Below are 15,628 nucleotides of genomic sequence, written 5' to 3' on the forward strand. Positions count from 1 at the left end.
ACATGGCCAGAATTGAGCATAATTCAAGTTTTGGGTGAACTATCTACTACAACTTCACTATCCATATACTACATATTTGAGAAGGTAAGATAGAAGCCCAAGTACAGAATAATTACAGGTGTAATGGAATAAAATAAAAGAAGAATATAATAAAATAGAACTAATTAGGAACAATAAGACACAATGACGATTACAAAAAGATTGCAGCAGTGCACAAAACTTGAGGCAGTCAGTACATCCACTGGTGATGTAGTGTACAAAGTTGGCTATTTATACTGAAACCATTTTTTGAGTAACCGAGGAAACTGCCAACTGTTCCTCTTTACCCCGAACTGTGCACGCCACACCCTGCTGCCTTCTGCCTTTAGTCCAGCGTGTTCTCATCGTCCCAGGAGAAAGGTCAGAGTGCCTTCATATGGACCGGCCTTTCAGAGTATGTCCCCGGGGGAGCCTGGAACCCACAGTGGAGACTTGCTTGGATGCATTTTTAGAGCCAGACTGAATTATTACGAGTGGATAAGTCAATCTAGACTGGGCCAGCACTGGATGTCTCACCCCTGTTTGCTTGATCAAGATATAAATGCCTGGAATCAAACAGAAGGAGAATTTCATCTCATCTCGTACTTGTGTGATAGGTTTGATTTGCTTTGGCTTTCGAGCGAGATTGGCTTTGGAACTGGCAATTCCTGCAATTTGGGTTTAGCTAAAGTAATTATGGGCTTATTTTAGGCCTGTATTTTCTTGTCTCTTCCCTTTGTTGCTATGGTAACCCTCCACATCCACCAAATTGCCCCTTTTGTATGGCAGATGGGAGGTCCTTCTTCTTTTCTTCAACAAGGCCAGCGCGCACAAGCACAGAAAGCTTGTTGTTTGGTTGTCCCTGTCTCTTTATCCATTTCTTCCCTCTGTTGCTGTGTGTGTGTCTGTGTGTGTGTGTGTGTGTGTCTGTGTTAATCGGAAAACGGGGAGACCAGATGACAGCAATCGGATCCGGCCGGTCACAGATGGAGACGTGTGAGTCGAGCCTGAGTTGCTGAGACCTCCAAATGTCACGTTTCTCTCGGCACCTCCTGAAATGTGGGTTTTTTCAAACAATACATTTGTATCCCAAAGAGTCCTCCTTCTTCAGATCCCCTTGACAAATGCTTATTATCAAAGTCTGGAACGAGGAACGCTTCACAGAACATAAACGCCCTTATCAGAGAACGCCCTGCTGCAAAGCCTGTACCGAGGAAGTGCTACCTTCTTGTCAGCCACATCCTCTTATTTGAGCTTCCTCCTTTTGGACCCATGTGATTTGCTATCAAAGCCGTGCACGGTTTGAAATGGAGTGCACGAGAGCTTCCATGCAGATTGAGCACAGCGTTTCATATCAGTGTTTTGACAGCTTGTGGATTTGACATCAGTAAAGGATCTCGGTGCAGCTGAAGTCACCTGATTCTGTGAAGTCAGAGAGCTGAAGGTAAGCTCATTCAAGCTCATTCAGACTTCTTGTCTATGACCGTGTTTGAAAGTTACTGTCGACACCGGGAAGAAGAAGCCACACTCACATAAAACAGACAGAGAGAGGGGGAGGGGGGGGAAGCGTTTGTCGTCTCCAGACCCAGGAAACAACAGTTTGACACGCTCCAGGTCACGGCTGCTCTGTCAGCCTGCGTTGCTTTGTGTTTGCTGAGCTCCATCCAGCCCATGTGATTCAACGTGTTCAGAGGGGAGAGGAGGTGCAGCCCCTGCAAATCTGGGGGGATCTACAGTGCTCTGCTAGATCCGTTATTGGTGCTGAGTGAAAACCAAGAGAAAAGGAAGTGAAGAAACTAAACATCCTTGTCACTTAATTTGACTGCGTTTCAGGTTGGCTTCTCTGCTTCTCTGCTCAGTGTGGGACTGCTCTGAAGCAGATGAAGGTAGAAAGAAAACTTACAGAGGCCCTGCTGAGCGAGAGAGAGAGAGATACTTTCTGGCTCTTCATCCTGCTGTGTTTAATTCGAAGCACTTCCTCTTCTGCAGGTTTGTTTTCGGACAGGTAGAACTCGTCTTGAAGAGGACTGATGGAGGCAGACATCTTTGACTATCACAGAGATGAGCACGCTGTGGACGCTGAGTATTTCCAGGGTGTGTATGCATTTACTGAGCTGCTGAGTATCCTGTCGCAGGATTCACTTGTTCACCTGTTAAATCAATCTGTCTTTACAATCTGTCTTCACACCACAGAAACCATACTATTATGACGTGGACGTTTCAATATTTATATATCAGAACCAGGAGGAGGTGTCAAATATTTAGTCCAGCCTCAGTGTGAACGTGGAACAGACTAAATATTAGACACACCATAACGCCTGTGTTCATTCAACAGTACAACAACATGCAGTGACAACTAACTGCATTACAGAACATTATAACCTCCATTACGGGAGAAATAAATGTAAATCAGTTATTACTTTTAATTTGGTGTGCCTAATAAACAGGCCCCTGACTGTGTTTTTCTAACCATCACAGTCGATGGCGTCCAATAGATTCTCTTTAACATCTGTTAGTTCACATCTGCTCTAAACACGACACTGACATTCTCTATGTTGTGAGTTGTTGCAGTTGACTTAGGCAAAGTGTTGTGTAATTACACTTCCTGCAGCCAGTGAACAACATCAGCATTCATTGGTGTTTCTGTGCAGCTCATGAATTGAAATAGCTTTTGTTTCTAACCACTTCCTGAGGGAAATATCTGCTTCTTCAAATGCTCAGTTCTCCACCGTGCTCAAACAGTCTCTGGGTTTATCTGAGCTGTTTGTGAGAACACTGACTGACTGCATTTGGAAACAGAGAGTTGAAAGTCATGTTAAAAAGTAAAGTTGTTCGCTGTGTGATCAAAACAAAACGCTGAAAGAGGTTACAAGCTCTTTGTATCTATTATTTACATTTTAAAAATTATAAGGCCATATATATATAAATATATTTAAATTATTATTTAATTTGATAATTATTCAATAAAATGAATTAATACAAACTTTAAATTTGAGACTTTGAGAATAAAGTTATTAAATAAAATGATGCTAAGCAGAGTTTCACTCCTTCTGGAATCAAATTCCGGAACCAATCTCATTGTTTCTTGACAAACTATGAAACCCATTAAATAACAAAATGACATAAACAATGAGTCTTACAGTCGACCACCACCACCCACTTCCTCCTCAATAAAAGTATCAACTTCCTCCGAGTCCATTTGTTTCTTTCTTTAGAATAGAAATAATTTCTTACATAATCTTTTCAAAGTCCCAAAACTTATGAAATTGTACCGATGAGCCAAAACATTACGTATTTCATTATTTGTGAAACTTAAGTACAACTAGAATGAGGCTCCACATTTCTCATTTTAATGAAGCCGACAGAGTTTTTGATGTTCACCCGTCTGAAATGACCCATAGCCCAAAATTACAACTTCTTTCTAACAAAATTACAACTTCTTCCTAACAAAACTTTTCCTCAAATGGGCCTGCCAACGTTTTTTATACTTGTTTAACTGGATTTGACACTAAAACATCTCTTTGATGATAAGTGCAATGAATTGAACAAGTCCTGCACATTTCATCCCTCTGCTATTTGGATTTCATATAGTATACAAGTTTAAGTGATTCAATGACTGACTGGACGAATACGATTGAAACATGGTCGGTGTAAATGTAAACCAGACCTGTACAGTAACAAAGGAGCTTCATCTTACAGTCACAACACTGATGAGCTATAGATAACAGTGCAGGTTGTTTATCTTCACACAGGAGAGAAGAGGAAGCTGATTCAGCCGAAGTCTCTAAAAGACCCCGACCTTGAGAAGCTGAAGCAGGTAAGAGAGGGATTCCTGTTTTCTACAGACAGACCTCTGTCTCTCTGTCCTGCATTCAACGTTCAGTGTGACACACATCCGACACTTCCTGTATGTCTTTAGTGAGCTGGAAAATCCTACAGGGAAAATACATTATATAGCCTGCATGTATGTGTGTGCAGTGAGGACTACGTATAAATAATATCTGATGCAGGGCGGGGAAAAAAAAAGGTGGAAGATTCAATGAAACTTTAATGAGCACAATTATCAGAGGTGATGGGAGACAGATGAGAACAGCAGCGAGCAGCAGACAGAGTCGCCTGGATCAGACTTTAAAACACATTTTGATTGGAAAGGATGGCAGCTCAAAGTGTTTGTGTGAGTGGCAATGCATGAGTAAATAGCCCAATATAAGCCTGGCAGGTGTAATATGTCTAATAAAATATCATTATTTTTATAATATAATTTTCAGGGGGAAGCACAGAGTGCGTGGCGTCATTTTCCATCTACTTCAGCCTCATATCATCTCTGAAAATAGATTTGAAAGGATTTTTTTTTTAAATGAGGGGTTCATGCTGGTTTTCATCTGCTGCATTGGGTACAGAACATGTGTGAGTGGGGATGAGGGTGTTTGATGTATCTGGCTGTGTGATGAATTGTGTCTTGTTAGGCATTAGTTGCTTGGATCAATGGGACTTTGAAACCGGAGCACATCGTGGTTCAGAGTCTGCAGGAGGATCTGTACGATGGACTGGTGCTTCATCATCTGCTGGGTGAGTTGATGCACATTTGTATGATGTCACATTTACCACTAGCACACTTTCACTTATTAATTAGACCATTCAAAACTAACTAAGTGTTTTTCCTAAACTCTGAAAGCGCAAATATCCACAGCACACGTCTGACCTTGCAAATAATCATTTCCCTGTTTCTCCAGCCACGTTGGCCGACGTGCATCTGCCTGTGGAGGAGTTAGCGTTGACCAGTGCCGCTCAGATACGTAAGCTGGAACTGATCCTGGAGGAGCTTGACAGGAGGCTGGGCCCGCAGGACGGCAGCCAGATGAAATGGAACATCCAACGTGAGTCATACAAATTCACTGGCCTCCACCAGCGAAGCAGCAGGTGAACAAATGTTCGGTCCTGGCAACGCTCTCTCATTAGAACAGGATTTGGTGCTAAAGCTCGAGAGTCCTGTCTTAGTTTGAACCATCTGGGGGGGGGTATGGTGAAGATAAATTGTGCAAACGTTTGGATATGCCGTTTTAATTGTCTCTCAGTTGATTATTTACTAATGACTGAGAATTCCATTCCAGTCCAGCATCTCTGGTGGCTCATTTCGTTGTATTCTTCTGGTTCGTGTGACTAAACACCGTCACCTGATAGGACAATAAAGATACCCAGATAATTGATTGATTTGAAATCATGCTATCTGAATTTCAACGATCCAACTTGGTGCTTTGATTTTATTTTTGAGATACAACAACAGACCGGCTGATTCCGAGCAACTTGAAAACACTATAGATTTTTCCAATTTGTTTCTTTATTTTGGGGATTGCTTCGTTCGAAATGGATGGAAAACAGGAAGATTCATACCAAATGATTTCAGGCAGATTTTGAGAGATGGCAAAAAAATGCTTCTCTCTTCAGATTCTGTGGTAGTTCAATTACACCATATTGATCCGGTAGCACCCATGTTTTGCTGGTGCCTTGAACAACACAGTGAAAACTCTGAGCAGCATCGACAACAGAGCAGTCACTGATGTATTCATTTACAGTGACTCGATCAACTCAAGTTGCTCTAATAAACGTCTCTGCTGTCAAAAGAGGGACAAAAATAAACATGTTGTTTTGTAAAAGCACCATTGCTGAATAATCACAGTCAGTAATAATCATCCTGACAAAAATACTACATAGTTTGAGTTGAGTTCTAGACCAAGTGAAATGTGCTGTTCTAAGTATCTCTGGAGTTGTGGCCGCTCCAACCTCCACCACTAATAATAACAAAAGGTATATAGAGATACTGTTATCCTAAAATATAAACATTAAATGCTAAAGCTGTTTATTGCTGTGGCTCAGGAGTTGGAGCAGGTGGTCCACTAACCAGAAGGGCGATGGTTTGAACCTCTCTAGTCTGCTTGCCGAAGGGTCCTTGGGCAACATACTGAAGCCTAAATTGCCTCAAGCTGTATGACTGTGTGTGTGAATGGGTGAATGTGAATGGGATTTAATGAAAATTGTAATGATATATCAGTACTTGTTTGTGTGTGTGTGTGTGTGTATGTTGTGGCTTCTGTTGTTTGTCTGTCAGTCATCCACAACAAAGACCTTCTGGCGACGATTCATTTGCTGGTTGCCATGGTGAGATGTTTCCAGCCTGAACTGGATTTGCCATCAAATGTGAAGGTTGAAGTCGTGTCACTGGAAGTGAGTTTCAACACGAGCTGTAGCACTCTTGTCTTTCCTGCACCATATCGAGAATCAGGTCCTTTATGCACCTTGTGGAGTCTCTGTTAAATTATGGTAAACTTGAATTTGCCTTACAGGTCAACAGTGGTGGAATCAAATCCGACGTCCAGACAGAAGTCCTGACAGGTGATCGGCCGAAGTAAGTAGACTTCTGTCCTGTGAGGTTCTGTTGAAGAGGAGAACAGCTCACAGTTCAGCTCATATATTTTTGGCTTCTCCAACAGCAACACAGGCTCAGACTCCCTCAGCAGTACTGAAAGTGAGTGCCAGTGGTCAGAGGCTGAGTCGGCGCTACCATCTTGAATGTCATCCAAACAGCATTACAGCCGACAATGACCTAACACACGTCTCTGTCTGCTCTCCGCTCTCCCAGGGGAAGATCCCGTTGAACAACTGCTGAGGCTGGAGGCTCACAAGGTCAACACGGTGAAGAAGGTATAAAACTCAGTGGAGAAGTGCTGAAGTAGTCTGGGGTTTTAACTCTCATCCCAGCTGACACAAAGAGCTGTGAGCTTAACTTCGACCTGCAATACAAAGCCTGTGACTGTGGGTTAACGATACGGACCAAATATGTAGGGAGCTATGTATTTTTATGAAGTTTTTTTATTTAATCCGTCTAACATCTTTAAAATATCAAAATAGTTAAGTCTGTCCAGTACAATATTCACAGCCCAGAATGACAAGTTACTTGTTTTGGTCTAGTGTACTCGAGCTTCAAATGTTTATATTCAGAAACATTCCCAGAACATGTTGTAAATGGACCAGATGGTTTTCTTGACTTTTGTTATTGTCCAGGGCTTAATTATAGTCACAGTCATAAACGCCAAAATGGCTTTTTCAAGTTTTTTTCTTTTGATATTTTGAGTTTTCTTTGAATGTAAAAGTTCGGTAAGGATAAAGGCCATTGGTGCCGTGGTTAAGGCAGCTCCTCTGTTCTTGAATCTCACATGACATAAGTCCCCCACATTTGCATAATGCAGACCCAGCAGCCAGACTGACACGCCCCGTAACGAAAGCCAGGTAAAGCAAGGCCGACCTTGGCTGTGTCTTAATTCAGGGACAGCTTCCTTCGGAGGATGTGGTCTACCCGTCTAGGAAAGGAAAGAGATGAGTTCTCTGAAAGCTGCTGCATGTTAACCCAAACCCAAATTAAAATCAAGAATATGTCGGGAATATGTCTCCTTCCAGTAAATGTATTTCAAATTGACCAACATGTCATTTCAAGTAACTGGGCGAGTTATTAAACTAGTTGAGGGTTTAATTACAGTTTTTTCGCTCATTTATTACTTGACTAACTGATTGCACTAAAATTGCCAGATGCTCAAAATGTCATCAAAATAAGTTGAAGTTGTATTAATTAAATCATTTTATTTTCAGGCTATTTTACACTTTGTCAACCAGACCATGTCGTCGATGGGTCTGCATGTCGCTGAACTGGACAAACAGGTGATAAGAGAAGCAGCAGCTGGAAACAAAGAATAGTAAACCACTCCCCCCCCCGAGATGATATCACCTCCTGCGTTTGTCTGTGTATAGTTTGCCGATGGCGTCATCCTGCTGCTGATGATTGGACAGTTAGAAGGCTTCTTCATCCCACTCTGTGACTTCAACCTGACCCCTGTCAATCACTCTGAGATGGTACGGACACGTCACTATAGAGATGTGGTAGAGTTCTACCGGACAGCCACTCTCGCGTACACACATACATTTCAGTCATAATTCACTTATGCTGATAATTTATGAAAGTGTAGACATACACACAATCCATTAATCAAATTCAAAGGAAAGATCACAACACATTTTCCTCATTTTTACTTTCAGCTAATTGAGTTTCCCATTGAGCTCTTTGGATAATGAGCTACAGAACTGAAACCTGATCCAAAATCATGCCCATTACATTAAATGATGTGGTACAATTAATATTTTACTATCCCCGTGATAAAAGTAGATGCATAATTACTACTGAGTCATGGCTCACTAAAATTCTATCTTTACAGTAGGATACAATAGGAGGAGTCAATGAAACAGTTATGACTCATGTGATGAGCTTGTGACTTATTGTACAGAGACACTTGGACATTTCTTATTACTTAACTAAAAAACCTCTGGCTATAAACACATTATATATAAGCCTAATCAGCATTAATATTGGATTCTACAAATATATTAAAACTGGCAGTTCTAACACAACACAACCCTAAAATAATCACTAGTGATCTTTGAATTAAAACTATAGACCTATATATTTTATGGATCACTTAATAATTTATCACATGGTATGAATGACGTCACCATAACTTCATTAAAAGGACATCATATAGTGTAATACATTAAGATTGGCTTCATTATGAATTTTATTTTTACAATGTATAACTGTTGTCTGAAAGTAACTGGTTGGAGTCCTGGTTTGGTGGATGTCTTTCTGTGGGGAGTTTGTTTGTTTGCATGTGAGGCTGAGACTCAGCCTCACATGATAATTCAGATATTATAATATCTGTTATTATATCTGGTATTGATATATACAAGTAACAGATTGTATATGAGTTGTATCTGAGTTGGCTCAAATCAAAATGTGATTTTCTGTTGGACCTGTTTGTCTCTGACCTTCAGCTGCACAATGTGACCTTGGCCCTCGACCTACTGAATGATACAGGCCTGACTCTGTCCAGTGTTAAACCACAAGGTGAGAAAGATCACTGTTTGCTCGTTGCTCACACAACAATCACAGACACTCTTAGATGTAACTTGAATTAAAATGCTTGGCACAGAGGATGAGAAAACTAAAACAGACGTTCCGTGAGTAAAATGATTGTCACTGAAAAAACAGCAGAGCCTCGAGGCGACAGCGTCAAACTAATTCAGATGAGATCCTCTATCAGGAGCATCTGTCAGAGTGATGGGGAAATGCCAGAGTCTGTTTGTGTGGCAGGTGAGGAGGGGGATCGCTCTGGTAGTTTGACTCAATCTCAGCTGCCTGGCGGAGTGTGGGTCGGACAGTGTTTCGGAGGGAAAGGTGAAATTGCTTGCGGAATATAAATGAGTGCGTCGGGTGTCTCCATGAGTATCACTGCGGATGATTGGCTGAGTCCGAGGTCATCATCTTTCATTTAGAAGAGCAGCGAGAGAGACGGTCCCAAGGGGACGATGTTTCTGTGGTGCCTGCCGATACACAGGGATTTAATCTCAACATACACTATCTACTGTGTGTATGTTTGTGTGCGTATGTGTGTGTGCGTATGTGTGTGTTTGTCCGCAGGAAGATATGTTTTCTGTATTCATGAGCACTTGAGTTATCAGGCAGATCCCAGAAATAGACTGATTGTATCTGTGCAGTGAAATGTTCACATTTGAGATTGAGAGTGTTTTGCAATTCTGCTTGAAGAATGAAGAACGCCTCAGCTGCTCACACACCTGAACAACCTGGCCGACAAACTCAGACCCACAAATCTAAAAACACATTTTTAACAACAGCCTTTTGAATAACAATATATCTTAATTTTGTCCTTTGTAAAGAACATTGTGTTCTATGTTAGTTAGCTTTTCTTCTTTCAGCATTTATAAACTAATATTTCTTTATGTGAATGGTTGAATTGTAAAATTGTACTAGTTTTATTGATATTTCTTTGCTGTAGCTCTAGAACATGTTTATTTGCCTCATCAACTAAAACCTACAAATCCAATTCAATTTAGCTTCATGGCGGAAAAACTGTAACGCACGCAAAACACTCATTTAAATACTATTGCCTGTATCATGTTTGCACCTGTTATCATTTATGCCAATTATTTTTACAAGATCACCTGCAAAATTCCCTTCAACCAAACAGGCAATCTGTTATAATGCACACACAATTTAGCACTCTTTATTTGGGATCTTATTGAATCAGGCCCTTAGTGAGGATTAACTTCTCGGAACCTCGAGCTTGGAGAGATCATGTGAACTGGTTTCATCCAGTGCAGAACAATAAACCTGAGCACATCAATTGAACTCAAAACCAGGAATGATCACAAACAGCCACTAATAGACAAATCATCCGCCAACAGCACTGATGCTCCAGTGGCTGAATGTGAGCATGTCCAAGTAGTATGTTTAAAAAAACCATGAAGAGCAGAGGCTGCAGAAGGCTGCTTGAACAGCATACACTGTAAAAAAAATATATTAAAAGTGTAAATGCCATAAATATACAGTAAGTTGCTTTCATAATAAAAACACATTTAAACCATAAATTAATAGAACAGGAATACATCTGTATTCAATTGTTCTATGGTCTTGAATGGAAAATTACATTGAATTCATTGAAATTGAAAAACACATCCCTTTGCTGAATGAATGTATTTGTATTTTACTGTAATTTGAGGATAAGTATTTGGCAACCTCAGAATCTTTTTTATTTGTATTTTTTACAATAAAAGAATAACATTGCTTCATGGCTTATAATGATCTGTACAAAGCCACATACTGGTGCAATGTTTGGTGTCTACAGAGTCAGTCAGTTCAGGAAGAGAAGAGTAAAAGAGAGAGACTATCTCAGTGACTTACCCACTTGTCTAAGTGTGTGAATCAATCAATAGTAAATGGATCGCCTTCACTTCCCTGCAGATCCATTATTGACAAAATGCTGTATATTCCCCCTCAGCCTCTGTCTCCCTTTCCCGATCACCGAGACGTCCCCACAACGTCAGCTACCGGCCGTACACTGTAGCCTGTAATTTAAATCCCCGACATGATAACTGTTAATGTAAGGACGGGCACAATTAATGTCAGCCAGGAGCAAATGACGAATTTAATTGCTTTTCAGTATCTTTTTAATTACCACCATAATTGGTGTGACGGAATAAGGAATCCCAGCACGCAGGGTCTGATACTGGAGCGTGCTGCGTGCAGTGATTAGGTTAAAGCGTCATGGAGTCAATCTTCATGTCACACTCCTTCACTCTGTGCATCTCACAACGGAGAGTAATTTTGTTGGGGTCTCATCTCACCAAGGACATATTGATTTAATTCCATCTAATGTTGTTTTCTGTCCCCCTGATCTATGCCCTGTGAGGACAGATTGTGAAAATAGTTTTTTTAAGCTAATGTTATAATGTTATAAGCCATTGGTGCTTAATGCATCTTCCTATTCTCACTGCATCAGTGGCCTTGTGGAAGCTGATGCTGCTTTATGAATATGCGTTGAATGTTTTTCTTGTGTGTGACAGATATTGTCTCTCAGGACGTCACAGCCACCTTGAAGGTCCTGTACGCCCTGTTCAAGAAGCACAAAGAGAAATGAGAGACGCTCGGAGAGGAGCTCCGGAGCAAGAAGTGCAAAGAGCTGAAGAAAGGTGGAGTGTTTGACCAGCTTGTGGTTTCATCTGTCGCAAATACTGTGAATGTTCTTATTCAAAGGGTGACATAAAATTGTGTTGATCCTCTCACCCAAGTTTTTGCAAGAAGCTTAAGTAGAGTTAACCAGTCGACCGTAATCCAAGTACAGGGCCAGCCTTTCTGGTAACAACTTAGGGTTGATACAAATCTAAGTTAATAGACACACTTCTTACTCACAGTAACTCTGAGGGACTTTGAAAAGACATATTTTCCAAAAAGTCTAAGAGTTCAAAACAGAGAAAGCCAAAGGTACAAATAAACCCATTCGGTTTCAACCAGGTCAATTTGTCAGCACCTAGCGAGCCTGTTAGCACCAATTAGCCTTGAACCTGGTCACATAGATTGTTGATAAAGATGAGACAAATTATAGCTGGCAAAAGAGAAGACAAAGCGTCTTGTTAAGTCTGCTCCATTAGGCATGGGATTTACTTGACAACACACAGACACCATTATCGCCTCATATCATAAACTCTCCCGACCTCTTCTCCTTCCCCGAATCTCTGGGTCCAGGTGATGCTATTGGCGCAATGTAACAGCGTTTGCATCCAGGATATTGGCGGGAATTTGTGGATACAAGTCGAGACGCGTTGCTCATTTTGATTTACAGTCTAAGGTCACTACGCCAGCAAGCTTACTGCACTGATTACTTTGTAAAGAGATGGTGATTTCAAACCAAAACCACCAACGTCGTCAAATGTCACATAATTTGCACCATTTAACCCAAAATCCGGTTCAGGAGGGCTCTGCGTTATTGGCAGGTGTTGTGGCCCTGTTGTCTGGAACCAGCTGGTTCAGTGTCCTTGTTTACAAAATGTACGATTTATTTTGATTCATATTACATACATTGTGCATTCATTAATTGATGTATTATCGCTGTGCCACCACAAGTAATGTATGACCTAATGGGTCTCTTCATGTTGTTGACAGCTTAAGGACAATAAATTGTTCACGCAAACCCAATTTTATTTTTTTTAAACATATTTTTCTTGTGTCATGTTATTTGCTGGGGTCTTTTGGCTGGAGGCTTCTCAATAAACGATGTTCTTTCTCTGCTCCTTTTAATGTGTTGCTGCCCGCAGTCTGTGACCTCCTCTATTCTGAATGCTATTGTCATGGATAAGAAAAAGTGAATGAATAGTGCAGCACAGGGAGGGAGGTACTGAGAAGAAAGACAAAAAAATTGCTGTGGTTCCTTCAAACCGTAATATATAAATTATTTCTTGAATTAAAAAAAAAAGTTGACAAGATAACGTAATTTCCTTGTGTGGTAAGGAAGTGTAGTTAAATAGAAAGTTTCTTCCAAATAATCATACAAAAATACAACTGCCTCTCTGGACATTTTGTGTGTGTGTGTGTTTTTTTGTGTGTTGTGTGTGTGTGTGTATTAGCAAACTGTAGAGTTCATTCTTTGTTTTTGTCTGAAGGTTAATGTATGAAATTTGGGCAACAGCAATAAAGAGCAGCAGCAGACACTTTAACGCTTGCAATTCCCTCCAGTTGTCTAACGGTTGTGACATTCTCACATTAATTCATATTTCATTACCCCTGACATTTCAAAAAGTTTATATCCATGGATCACAATATAGCTCTCTCATTTGTTTGTGCAGATAGATATAGATAGACAGACAGACAGACAGACAGACAGATGATGAGACAATCTTTTTAATTTAAATAGTAATCATATTTTAGTAAGTATATTTCAGACATAACTGACAGCATCATCCTTTATCTGTCTTATTAGAGTTAATACTGTGAATACTTGTTCTTTTAAGCCTGTGACTGTGATACGATCACAATAATAACATTTATGAAAATGTGTAAAACGATATTGAAACAAGCTGGATTAATCATAAAAAACCTCTATGGCTATGTGCAAGCATCTGTGCGTCTTTGACGGGCATCTTCATTGATGGACAGTGTGACTGAGTGTAAATCATATAAGATGAATGTCTTGTAGCCACCGTACATATTAATAAGGTCAGAGCTCTGACTGTCACCAATTTCTAATCCATTAGAACACACAAGGATCAAATCCAGGATAAATCTTCAGGGGATTAAACCTGTTCTGCTCCAATGACGGCAGGTGCTGAGAATATCTCAGGTATAATTTAACACATTGTTTTGCGGCTACTGTGAGAATATTCTAGTGTCTGGAGTGAGGTTTTCTGATGACAACAAATGGTCTCCCTGTGCACAGAGACCCAGTGGACAAATAGAGTCCGTCCGCCGTGTTGACAGGAAACATGAGTAATCTCTGCCTCCCTTGTCACACGGAACAGATGCATCCCTGTTCGTGAAGAGGAGCAGAGCCAACAGAGCAGAGTAAAAACTGGAGGCTCCTCTGCTGCTGCTGCTGCTGCTGCTGCTGCTGCTTTGTGTTTGTGTTTATTTTAGTTATCAGTGTGACAAGAGAGTTAGACTCAAATTTCAACAGACTTGATCCCAATTCTCGTACTTCAGCCAAAATCATGACTAACTTGTGCTTGAGGCAGTCAAAAGGTCTGAAGGGATGCAAAAAAAGCTATTTATCATCTGTTCTTGATAAAAACACAGATTTGGATAACTGGCGGACTTTTTACATCTATTTCTGACTTACCTTTAAATGAGAATCAGGCAAATGATATCCACTAAATTATTACATATTACATTGTGCTAAAAGACAGACGCTAGAGTTACATATCTAAGGAAAAACATTAGTATTCCATTTCAAATACAGTTCTGAGGTTATTGTACCCAACCTGAGAATTCACATTTGATTTTACTCCACAACATATCAGACAGAAAAACTTTGCCATTATTTCTCTTTCCTACTTTCTTGCAATCCCCTCAAAAATGTATTAATCCAGCTCTTGGGATTATTATTTTTTGGTAAATATTGGTATCTGAGAAGTGAGGTGATTTGCAGAAAGTAATCCCTGAGGAATACGTTACTTAACGAAATGCACCTGAAAATGCAGTTTAGTTGTGAGGGAGTGCAACTTTTAGGAGAAAGGGATGTGACGGCTGAAGTTTATTTTCATATTTTAATTATAAGAATGTTTTGTGACCTCCAAGTCCCCAAAAAATTGTTTTACTTCGAGCTGCAGCAACAGTGAAATTCTTCAAAAGCATTTGTGCTTTAACACAATTTTGGATACAGTTATAATATCTCAGTCACTACAGAATAATTACCTTTCATCTGCAGATAATAGTTTTACACTTTTGTTTGAGTAAAATAACCTGGTGTGGTGTAACAGCACTGGGATAAAGAGAGTAGGGAAAGTGCAAAGAAGACAATTAAAAGGATTAATTGTCTGTCACTCACACCAGAGAGCTCAGGTGATCAAACTGTCTTTGATCCAAATGAGACAAAAGAAACCTTAATGATCAACTGGTGGTTTCACAATATCCTCGGACACGAACGTTGCCTTCCTGTGCATTTGGAGCCAGAGTCTCTGCAGTAGCCATCGGGGGACTGAGCTGTTGTGTCAACGTTCCACTGATACACGAGCTCCACCAATCAGGAGTCAGTCTCATCAATCTTGATGTTTTCATAGCATCAAAGCACAAGTTAACATCAAACATAACGGACAACAACCTCTTGAAAAAATATCAGTGTGTTAAGAATGACCTAAAATGACAGAAACTTTCTTTTTGAAAAACAAATCTGACCAATCACAATAAAGGGGGGAAGGGGTTTATGGCCAGCCACTAGGGGGCGATCAAGACCCCGTGAAACAGTCATGTCATCCAAATTCATATACAGTCTACGTTGCAAAGTAATGGCAAGTGATCAAAGGTCAGATACTAAGGAGTCAAAGGTCAGCCCCTCTGTTGTTTTGAATGAACCATCGAAAGAGGCTTTTTTCCACATGTTACATCCAATGACGTGTCAGCCCAGTGACAGCATTTGATCTGGTATCACATCAGACTGTTTCAATGTGTCTCTGTCCCTAATGAGATCTTGCATCAGTCTTAAAAAAACACAGGTATTTCATG

At 40.4% G+C, this 15,628-nt stretch overlaps 1 protein-coding gene across 1 annotated transcript; it reads left to right on the top strand.

Annotated features, from left to right (window-relative positions):
• Positions 1–1,304: 1,304 nt before the first annotated feature.
• On the top strand, positions 1,305–12,712 carry parvg (parvin, gamma). The gene is made up of 13 exons (XM_062389974.1): positions 1,305–1,462; positions 2,008–2,112; positions 3,771–3,835; positions 4,485–4,587; positions 4,752–4,895; positions 6,125–6,240; positions 6,360–6,421; positions 6,507–6,541; positions 6,656–6,717; positions 7,660–7,728; positions 7,819–7,920; positions 8,893–8,965; positions 11,482–12,712. Exons 2-13 carry the CDS (start codon positions 2,049–2,051, stop codon positions 11,553–11,555), a joined length of 969 nt encoding a protein of 322 aa, XP_062245958.1. The 5' UTR covers positions 1,305–1,462; positions 2,008–2,048; the 3' UTR covers positions 11,556–12,712.
• Positions 12,713–15,628: the final 2,916 nt, after the last annotated feature.

Source organism: Platichthys flesus, chromosome 6, assembly GCF_949316205.1.
Source record: "Platichthys flesus chromosome 6, fPlaFle2.1, whole genome shotgun sequence".
NCBI lineage: Eukaryota > Metazoa > Chordata > Actinopteri > Pleuronectiformes > Pleuronectidae > Platichthys > Platichthys flesus.